Source organism: Sebastes fasciatus, chromosome 24 (genome assembly GCF_043250625.1).
Source record: "Sebastes fasciatus isolate fSebFas1 chromosome 24, fSebFas1.pri, whole genome shotgun sequence".
Classification (NCBI taxonomy): domain Eukaryota; kingdom Metazoa; phylum Chordata; class Actinopteri; order Perciformes; family Sebastidae; genus Sebastes; species Sebastes fasciatus.
Window position 1 is genome coordinate 5,634,023 of NC_133818.1, and position 10,911 is coordinate 5,644,933.

Sequence of the window (10,911 nt, forward strand, 5' to 3'; positions counted from 1 at the left end):
ATGTCATGTCAAATCTAAACCAATAAATGCATTTAAAGGTCCCATATTGTAAAAAGTGAGATTTTCATGTATTTTATATTGTAAAGCAGGGTTAAGTGATATATAAATACTGTTAAACTATCAAAACACTCAATATACGGAGAAATACAAACAGCCTGTATTGCCGTTTGGATTTTTGTCCATTTGTGATGTCACAGATATACAATATTTAAACCATTACACGGTTTTAAACATAAATATTCTAAATGTGTCCCAGTTTATTTCCTGTTGCAGTGTATGTGAATAACACCAGCTGACAGGAAGTAAACATGGACCCAAACTGTTGCCTAGCAACGCAATTCCATTGCAATTCCGTTGAAATGCACCAAAACAGAGCGTTTCAGACAGAGGGTAAATACAGGTATATTCAGGCAGACAGTATGAGGAAAATAAAGTTGTTTTTTTTAACATTACAGCATGTAAACATGTTCTGATAGAAACACAAAATACAAGTATGAACCTGAAAATGATATCAAATAAAAAATATATATATAATATAATATATAATATAATATTATAAATTATATTATATTTTATTTGTATTATTTTTTTAAAATATTTTTTCATTATTATTTTACTTTTTTTTCAGACCCTCGACCCTTTTTTAATCGTATCTTAATTGTAATAAATATTATTTAATATCTTGACATTATTAATATTTTGGGTGCACAAGTTCTCATCATGTATGCACAAGATTTTATTTAAAACTTTAATTAAAAAAAAAATTTGGGACTTCGGGGGCTGTGTATTTTTAAATATTTTTGAATTAATCATATTTAACTTTTTTTTATTTTTCATGGACTCTTGAAGTCCCGGAAGATTATATATATTTTTTATCTTATTATCTTAATTGTAATAAATATTACTTAATATATTGATATTATTACTAGTCATTCACCTGTATGTGCAAGATTTTAAAAAATCATGATTATTCATTAATTTATTTCATAAAATTTTAAACAAAAAAAATCAACAGCACAAAAAACAAACTAAATATATAAACCTGTCTGAACCAGCTGAAACTTAACTAAACACACTGAAAACTAAACTAAAATGGAATCAAAAAGTAAAAAATAAAATAAAAACTAACTGAAAATTAAAAACTATTACAACCTACATTCACACTGATTGTTTATTTTTCAGAGAGAGAAAACCATTTACAACACCTTCTCAGTCTGATGAATTATTTCATACAGCATGAAAGAACATTTGAATGACAGCTTAGAGTGGAGCCACACAATACAGACAAATAAGCTTTATTTAAATGAATATTGCAAATGAAATGTGTTGATTTTTCAGCAAAGATCATGTGTTCTCCATGTTTGACGTAACTGCAGTTACAATGATGATTTTGACAATGTGCAAATTAGATCAAAGTCCTGACTTGAAGAAAAACAAGATCCTAGTCAAGGCTGCATTAGGATTATTTGTAATATATTAGATTTTCTTTTCTGTTTTCTAACCAAAGACCCAAAGCGAACAAAAACTTTCATCACCTGTTATATAAAAGCCCGGGTGTGACCCTTTTAAGTTTTATTTAGCCGACACAGTTTATGGTTTTTCATAATATCTCTTGAGGAAAAGCATCTAATATCTGCATTTTAAAATGATAGTTTCAAAGATAAAACATTTTATTTTTCAAATAATTCAAAGTCAGACATATTAAAAAACAAGGTTTCCAGTGTTTCCAAAGATATTCACAATAAAAAATCATATTCTGTTTTAAGCTCCGTCTGTACAAAGCTGGTTTACATGATCACCAGAGCGATTTGATTCTTGTTGACAACCAAAAGATATTTTATTTGCTGGTGTTTTAGTGTCTTTCTAAAGGACACTCGGAAGGTGATGCTTGCCGTCATGAGGCTTAAGGCGATAGTTTGGATGTTTTGAAGTGGTACGTATCCATAGTCAGTGTATTATTTACAGGTAAGTACCTCGTACCACTCTTCAAAACACCCGAACTATCCCTTTAAGCCACCTCTCTCTGGGTGAGGAGCACCCTGCTGCTCCTTTGATAAATCAAACACACCTACGTGAAGAAGTTCAAATCAAAAACTTGAAATCCTACAAAATTACGTGACGCATCAGAACAAAATAAAACACTCCGTATTCAAAATATTTAAGGCATCTTGGTCATTAGGCCTCCGAGTCAACGCACATACTATACACGCAAAGCATGAATACACATGGACTTACAAAACAAATGTATTCTGCCCATTAAAAAAAGAGAAAGATCTTTTTTTTAAGAACTGATTGGAGATCGGACCACACAGCAGTTACTTTAGCTCACAAAGTGTTAAAACACAAAAGGTTTTCCCCGCTGTAGAAATCAGTCCTGGTCCCTCCAACAATATCTCACTCATCGAGTTAGTTTAGAGCGATGACGAAACAGTTGTTCTCTAAAATCTGAAGTCAAAATATTTCTTAAATTCCTCTCTCTGACCAAACACAAACATGGTCATTTTGGACAAAAGCTCTCAGTTTAAAAATAACAAAACAATTTATTTGAGGGTCCCGAACGTGTTGCTGAAACCATCAAAAAGGTCAAAGTCCATCGTCATCGCTGCTGTCCCAGGACGCCGGGCTGGTCGATCTCCGAGAGAGGAGAGGCGTCTGTCAGGATTCCTCTCCGACTTCCTGGTTGACCACATGGCGGTACCCCCGGTTGCTGATTGGCTCCTTCTGCCAACAAATAACGCCGAGGAGGACGATGATGATGAACAAGAGCAGACAGCCGGACACCGCAAGACTGATGATCACCTCTGGAGACGAAGAAGAAAAAGGATCAATGGTGGCACAATCATTTAGTCATCTCTCTTTATCTGGAGTTTCTAGTGTGTGTTCACCTTTATCTCTCCCTCCTGAAGGCACTTGACACTCTTTGTCCCGGTCGTCTGAAATAGAGAGCTTTGTAATTCTCACAAACTCCTCTAGAGGGCAGTCAAGGGAGCAGCCTGGTATCTGCTGAGGGAAGGGCTCCACTGTGCTGTCATTCCTGAAGAACAGCGACACCGAAACAGAGCTGGAGGCACAGACAGAGAGAGAGAGTTGATGATTGTCTAGTGTCACTTAAAGATGTTTCGATCAGCAGTTTGGACATTAAAGGGACAGTCTGGGTGTTTTTAAGCAGCGTTGTATGAGGTACTTATCCATAGTCAGTGTATTACCTACAGTAGATGACGGTCGGCAGCTGAATCTGGTTGTGTTGAATTTCAAAGTAAAAGTCTCATCTGTTTATTCCACTTTGCATATTGTTTTTACTTTCTTTCTGGTATCAGCTCCTAAAATCCGTCTGTGTGAGTCCATATTATTATGTTTTTGTGAGTGTCTACAGTATGCTCTGTGTGTATTTGTTTACCCGTTGTCGTCCCTGTGCAGCTCAAATATCTGGCAGGAGGCATATGGCGGCTGTCTCCCACTGAACACATCCAAGCTGGTCTGAAGAGCAGCTATAGTGGTGTCATGCTGTGGAACAGACACACGCACATTAAAGGAGTAGTTCAACATTTTTTTAAATGCGCTTACTTGCTTTTTTTCACCAGAGTTAGATGAGAAGATCGACACCAATCATGTCTGTATGTTAAATATGAAGCTACTGTCAGGAGACAGTTAGCTTAGATTAGCTGGAAACCAGCTCTGTCCAAGGTAAAAAAAAAAAAAAAATTCAACCTACTAGTAATTGAAAAATTCTTACCGCTGACAGCATCATCAATTTCAGTTTCTGTTTTGGGTCCGGGATGGCCATCTTGGAGAGATTCTTCACTATTTCACCCAACAGCATACCTACAAGACAAACAGCAGTTCTTATTTCTGTATTTAATCCTGTATTTAAAAGGTAAGTCTAAGGTATTCTATAGTTTAAGTATTGTTATTGTTGTCCGAAAACTCATCAATGAGCCACACCCTTTACTTACATGTTCCTTCATTATCATGAACTGTAGTTTATTTAGACTTAATCCCACATAAACCTCCCTGCTGCCAGATATACTAACTAAAGACCCAAATGTGGATTAATCCGCCGCTGAAAATAGTCCTCAACAAACACACTATTTCTTCCTGTTTGAGTTGTATTTGATTTTCACTAAACTACCCACACATACCTCCCTGCAGCCGGCTCTTTTCTCGTTGTTCGTGGACCCCGAACAGGACCTGCGAAAAGTGGACATCATTACATTACTTTACATACTTTAACAATAATAGCATTTAGAACATTATGAGACACTAAAAAACAAGATATTTGCTGCTGCTTTTACCTGAAATCCAAAATCTTTGAGGTCTTGGAGCTTCTTCATAACATCGGAAGTCACCCATTCGGGAGCTGTGAGGTTGTGACAGGACTGAATTCAAACACAGACAACACAAAGAGACACTTGATTAAAAGGAGAATGTCAAAAGAGGCCTAAAAGCTTCAATTAAGCAGTCGTTAAGTTGTCTTGATAGCACTTTGTCAGCAGTCCTCTCACTGCAACCATCTCTCACATTGTTGCTCATCTCGTGGCTGCACTCAGTGACCCAGATGTCCCTCATTTCAGAATTGGCTCACACTTGAAACCTCACACTATTCTGTGTGTATTTGACTCGTCATAATGTGGACAAAATTATAGCTACACATGTCTGATTATGTATTAACAGTAATACAATATTGGAGGCTGAAATGCCAGCAGTGACCTTTGTTAACTAGATAAGATCAGACAACACACACATGTGAAAGTGGTACTAGTTGCACATTTCTGTTCCTCAAACAGCTTCTTTGCCAAAATGTCGACGTGTTCCTGAAATGCTGATGAGGACCGGTTGAGTCACAAGACTAAAAACCAACAGCCTTGAGATCTAGTCAGTTACAGTCTCGCCCGCCAGAGGTTTACACATGACTTGTGTCTGTTGAAATACAAACAACTTGTGAATTGTGTCTTGAATAACAGGAAGCTCTTATTTTAAATAACCGTAACACAAGCAGTTTGAGTTCATACTTAAAAAATGTGTCTTACATGTAACATAAAACACGTCATGAAAGTCCTGCCAAAACCTCTCATATTACAGATTTATGGCCAGAATTCAGATGTTAATATTTGCAATTATTTACTTATAGTTTATGTACTTAAAAATAATTGTTTCAATCCAAGAACTATACTCTATTTCGCCCAGCAAAAAGACCCAAATTTGTTGGTATTGTATGTACAAAAAGTCAACAGAAATATTAGAGGTGCAGTGTGTGGGATCTGGCGCCAGCTAGCGGTGAGGTTGCAGATTGCAACCAACTGAAATTTCTCCCATGTGCCAAGCGTGTAGTGGAACACTTTGGGCCACGCCGAGTCAAACCATGCTGTGCTGATTTGAGTTTCCATTACCATTTTAGCGAGCCGAGTTGGACTGGGCGGCGGTGACGTCTTGCCGGCCGCGGCCAACCCGACTGTGACTGTGTGTGTGTTCTCACCTCACAGAAGAGTGTGTCGTACACGCTCCAGACGGATTCCACAGTCGTCTTATTCAGTCCTGTTTTTTTCCTTACCAGCTCTATAACGTCCTGAAGAGAGGAACATAGTAAGCTCAACATAACTTCATCATTGCATCATAAAATCATGAGTAATCGTAGACTCCTTTTGATGTCACGTAACTCCCCAAAAATCCCCGTACCTTGTACGTAGTGGTGTAATTAATAAATATCTTGGTGTGTTCAGTTTCGTTCATCAGCTGCTCGTAGCGAGGACAGTCGCGCAGAGGAAAAGAGAGAAGCTAAAAACAAAAAGACAGAAGAGGTGTTGAATCACTTGGAGTGAGGAGCACTTATAAAACTATTTATATTATACACACATACCCTCTCTTCACTTGGTGGCACCGTGTGTACAGGTATTGGCTGCCACTGCAAGGTTTTTGTGAAGACCTGCTGACCAGCGGGGGGGTAGAGACCTGGATGACGGCAAGAGACTGTTAATATGAGGAGGAAAAGTACTAGTATTGCTGGTAGAAGGAGGAAGAGGAGTTAGCTGACCTGCAAGGTTGGCCTCAGCGCTCATCAGGGTGCGATCATAGTCTGTACTGCGAACCAAGATCTGAGGACAAAGGAGTAGCGAGTGTCAAGGTCAGACATTAGTTTGGTCAATCTGTTAATGAAGTGTTATGATAAACAGAAATACACAGAGGCCTCCTCTCAGAAAACACCTCCATCATGCTCCAGGAATTCCAGCAGCAGTGGGAACCCTGTATAACACCAACATGGCGATGGGGACCTTCTCCTAAACATTCAAATGAATCATCGTTCTGGTGACGTGTCATGTGATCTGAAAGAGGTTACCTCGTGTCTGTCGTAGGATTCGTTAAGGAATCCTTTGTAGCGATTCCTCAGGAACTGGCCCAGATCTAAGTGCTGCCTCATCCCATCCTGAAAACACACATCCAGAGGTGACGTCACTGGATGTAGTTAACCTTTCAAACTTTGACACACTTGATAAGACATATTGATTATACCTGTGTTAGCTGTCCAAAGCCTTGAGGCCAGCTGCTCTCTTGGTAAGGGTCGGTAGGATAGGCTTTGATTGGTGACCTGTCGCCATGCCGAAACAACTGGAGAGGAGAGAGAGAGGAGAAGTTAGGCAACTAACAACAAAACTTCCCCTATTGCATAAGAAAATGGGATCTTTCAGTATCTTTATAGCCGTTTTAAAATCCCAGCATTGCTACGATATCAGCCTGAGAATCACGGTCTATAATCCAACAACAGGAATGCAATTATGGAAAAAATGTGAATGTATTTAACAAACTTTTTGTTGTTGCAGTCTGGAAACTACTTGATCAAGCCAATAAAACGTTCATTGTTTCATCATGTGCCTTGTGTTTGACTGTATTAGCCTACTTAGAGGAACAGTTTCCCACTGCTTGAGAGTAGATATATTTGATACAACACTTATTATTCCACCTCAGAATCAAGCCAAAAGCCTCGTCCAAGTGTTATCTGTGTCACTAGCTGTTATGAAACCCAAGTCAGCTGATAGTGACGATCCTGCCAAGTGTTTGTAAGAGACTTAAACGTTAGTGTGGAGTGAAATGTCTGTAATACAGTCGGTTGGGTCTTGTAACTGGATGCCACCACATCAGCTGTCTACTCAAGTTTCAGTCTTCACTTCAGAGAATTGTGGGTTTCTGGTTTCTTTGGTGTGGAGAGCATGCATGACTGATCCGTCCAAAATAGCTGAAAAAAAAGTGTGTAAACTCTATTTGAAGGGTGGATTATCCCTTTAGGACTCCTAATCTTATCTGCTCCATGATCCATTAACGGCTATCTTGGTTTTTAAGAACGAGTGCAATAATAAGAACATTTAGTTGTCAACAAAACAACTTCCACACGAGAAAATCTACGTTGACCTTCTGACCTGATTTCTCTATTTGCGGCGTCATATTTTAACAGCGTGACATGCAAGATGCTTGATGTCACGGCTTTGACACGGGAAAACCACGAGTGTGTCCGATGCTATTTCAATTCTCACATCCATGACAGATTCCGTGTCTGTAACGCTAAAAAAACAGAAATGGAGGGTGGGAAACCTCAAGTCGCGGTAGATTTAGAAAGAGATTATGATAAATAATCCAAAAAAGGACACTTTCAATTTAACAAAATTGTCATTATCATTGTTGCTGTACTAGTATTACAACTTTGTCTTTACAATGTTTTTAATACCGTTAAGCAGTCGCAATGTTTGTGTTCACAGCTTGCCACACTGGTTCTCTGCAGGGTGATCCAGGGACGCCACCCTGCAGGTATCGCCATACTTTGTATGGGAGATTAGCAGACAGATCAAATTCACTGGCCCTCATTCAACAGTTAGACAAACGCAATGAAAAAAGGGACATGCAAAAATGCATTAATGTGGGAGTGACGTTCTAGTGCTGGTTTTTACTGTATATGGATAATGGTTAATGAAGGAAGTAGACAACCTTTAAACCATCAATAAAGCTACAAATTTCCATTTAAAATAGTGCATTTGCATTGTATGATGCAAGCAAGAGCAAGATGTTTTGTTCTTACTAGTTTCAATTTTCATGCTTGTGTTCTCTCTGCATCATCTTGCATTGACGTCAATGAGTAACTCTGTCAAAACAATAACTTCTGTATCCTTGACTACACTGGGTTTCTGTGAACAGGTCCAGGGCAGAGCAGCTGCATATTCAAATACTTTAACAAGTGCTTTTTTTAACATGTGACTAATATGAGAAATACGCAAGCAGAAGCAAATGAGGTATTTGTTTATGTAATGAACAATAGCTCTTCACAACTGGGGTTTGGTTGTTTGTGTTGAAAGTACAGCTGACTAGTCATCTGACTGAATAATCAAGCTGACAGATCATACAGTACGGAAGCCCTAAAAGGACATTATTCAAACATGTTATTTCCTTCCTTTAAAGGCTTGTAATGCAGGGTTAACTAACAGAAATACATAATACTTGCCTAGCTCATGTGGAAAATGTTTAATGCTGCTGTTACTGCTACTGTTTGCCTTTGTTAGTTTGACTCTAGTACAGATGTCATCTCAATTTTACTTCTTCTTGTATGCAATGTAAAGAACTTGACCTGTATTAATGTGAGAGATTGCTTTAAGTGTGTGATTAGGTAACAAAGGAACATTTTAAAATGAAAGGGACTTGTTTTATTGGGAAATAAGTGCTAGAATTTTTTACATTTTTATTCATCTGTTCATTGCCTTTTTTAGTGTTTCATTAGTTAGTTCTGTCACCTTTAAAGGTCCCATGTCGTGCTCATTTTCAGGTTCATACTTGTATTTTGTGTTTCTACTAGAACATGTTTACATGCTTTAATGTAAAAAAAACAACTTTATTTTCCTCATAATGTCTGCCTGAATATGCCTGTATTCACCTCTGTCTGAAACGCTCTGTTTTAGCGCATTTTGACGGAATTGCGTTGCTAGGCAACAGCTTGGGTCCATGTGTACTTCCTGTCAGCTGATGACATTCACATACACTGTAACCAGGAATAAACTGGGACACATTTAAGATGTTTATGTTTAAAACTGTGTCAAGGGTCTAAATATTGTATATTCGTGACATCACAAATGGGCAGAAATCCTGACAGCTTGTTTCAAATGCAGAGTTTCTGAATACGGGCTGTGTGTATTTCCCTGTGGATTGAGTGTTTCGATACTTTCACAGTATTTATATAGGAACTATGCCTGCTTTATAATAAAAAAACTTTTTTATAATATGGGACCTTTAATGCTCAGGGGCAAACTACTAACTTTTAGTTTTTTCAATATTTGAGGTGTAGTGGGATACTTCTGTATTTCCCTTTTTTATAATTTATCACACCAGTAAAGTATTGTTTTGCATTCCTGTGTTAACCATCACTGCATTATTCTCACATTCTCAGTTGACTTACAAAATGCATCTGAAAAAAGCATTACTTGCAAGCAATGTGAACCAAACACAGCTTTTTTAAGTGTTGCTAGGTGGATTATTAATAAGCCGAATTCAATATAAGACTCTAATTATTCCTGACATACTTAATTGGTGTTCATAGAAACATGCATGTTTACATAGAAGCAGATTAAACACTAAATCTGCTATTTTTTTAATGTAGTTCCGCACCACACCGCCTTGACACGCAGATCTCAACACAGCTTCTGTTGCATCATATTAAATATGATTAATACTCACCACAGTCACATAAACTAGTTGTCTTTCTGCAGCAGCTTCTACACAGATATAAACCAGCGTTAAAAGACAGAGAACCGCAGCGGACACCATGTTTACGTCTCTATAACCGAAGGCTCTAACCAACGGATCACAGACTGAGATTGTAGGTTTCTACGGACTCCTGTTTGAGCTACACCAAGTCAGCCGCATCTACGCCGGAAGTTAAAGCGTAAAATGTAGTTTTTAAAAAATACGTGCAAGTCTGAGGACCCATGAAGCATTCAAATATTTAATATATCTATTTAATTCTTTTTTAAAGCATTTTTATACATTTTAGACCACATTTTCCCTTTTTATTTGTTAAAAAAGCCACATATTGCTCAGCACGTATTTTATTTTGAAATGAATAGCATGCATATTGCTGGGTGGCAAAAAAAAGGAGAAACGGAAGTGACGGAACGGAAGTGAGTTATTTATTTATTTATTTATTTTTATTTTATGTTGGTTTTGTTTCATTTCTGTTGTCCTTTTATGTTTGGCACAGCTCTTTGTTTATGTTTTTGCTATGCTTCTGTATGTAAATGTTTTTAATCTTTTCTGCTGTTACTATGGATACTGTCATTTTGAAATAATAATAAAAAAAATCTATATATACATATTTTTTTTTGTTTTTTTGTTTTTTTCTTTATTTCTTTTTTATTTCATAATGACAGTATACATAATAACAGCAGAAAACATTAAAAACATTTACATACAGAAGAAGCATAGCGAAAACATTAACAAAGAGCTGTGACAAACATAAAAGGACAACAGAAATGAAACAAAACCAACATAAAATTCAAAAAATTCAAAAAAACAAAAAACACGAGAGTATTACAATAATTTCATTTAAAAACGTTAAAGATATTGCATACATTCATTGTTTTCATTGTTTTTTTTTGTTTTGTGAGGAAGACATTGTTGACAGATAAAGATCCATTTCTTTCATAAATACAAAGAAATTATTTTTTTGGTAAATTTGCACTTGTGAATGTGAAACTTCGCAAGAATTAAAATTAAATTAATAAGAAAAAATGCATTACTGTCTTTGTCACTGTAACCATAGCAACCAAATATAATATTTCTATAGTACAGTGCATCATGGTTGTTTTTTTTTGTTTTTTGTTTAGTTTTTTTATTTCAAAATGACAGTATACATAATAACAGCAGAAAACATTAAAAACATTTACA

General features: G+C 36.9%; 2 protein-coding genes across 2 annotated transcripts in view; one reads left to right on the forward strand and one right to left on the reverse strand.

Moving 5' to 3' along the window:
- The window catches only part of gpr137c (G protein-coupled receptor 137c), an 81,901-nt gene that overhangs the window by 24,802 nt on the left and 46,188 nt on the right, over window positions 1-10,911 (forward strand). The window lies entirely within an intron of this gene.
- On the reverse strand, window positions 1,154-9,868 carry acp2 (acid phosphatase 2, lysosomal). Its single transcript, XM_074627385.1, has 13 exons — window positions 9,703-9,868; window positions 6,505-6,600; window positions 6,332-6,418; window positions 6,029-6,089; window positions 5,855-5,946; window positions 5,674-5,772; window positions 5,474-5,563; window positions 4,293-4,376; window positions 4,140-4,188; window positions 3,734-3,822; window positions 3,398-3,504; window positions 2,886-3,061; window positions 1,154-2,801 (listed from the first exon to the last, which is right to left on the reverse strand). Exons 1-13 carry the CDS (start codon window positions 9,790-9,792, stop codon window positions 2,656-2,658), a joined length of 1,266 nt encoding a protein of 421 aa, XP_074483486.1. The 5' UTR covers window positions 9,793-9,868; the 3' UTR covers window positions 1,154-2,655.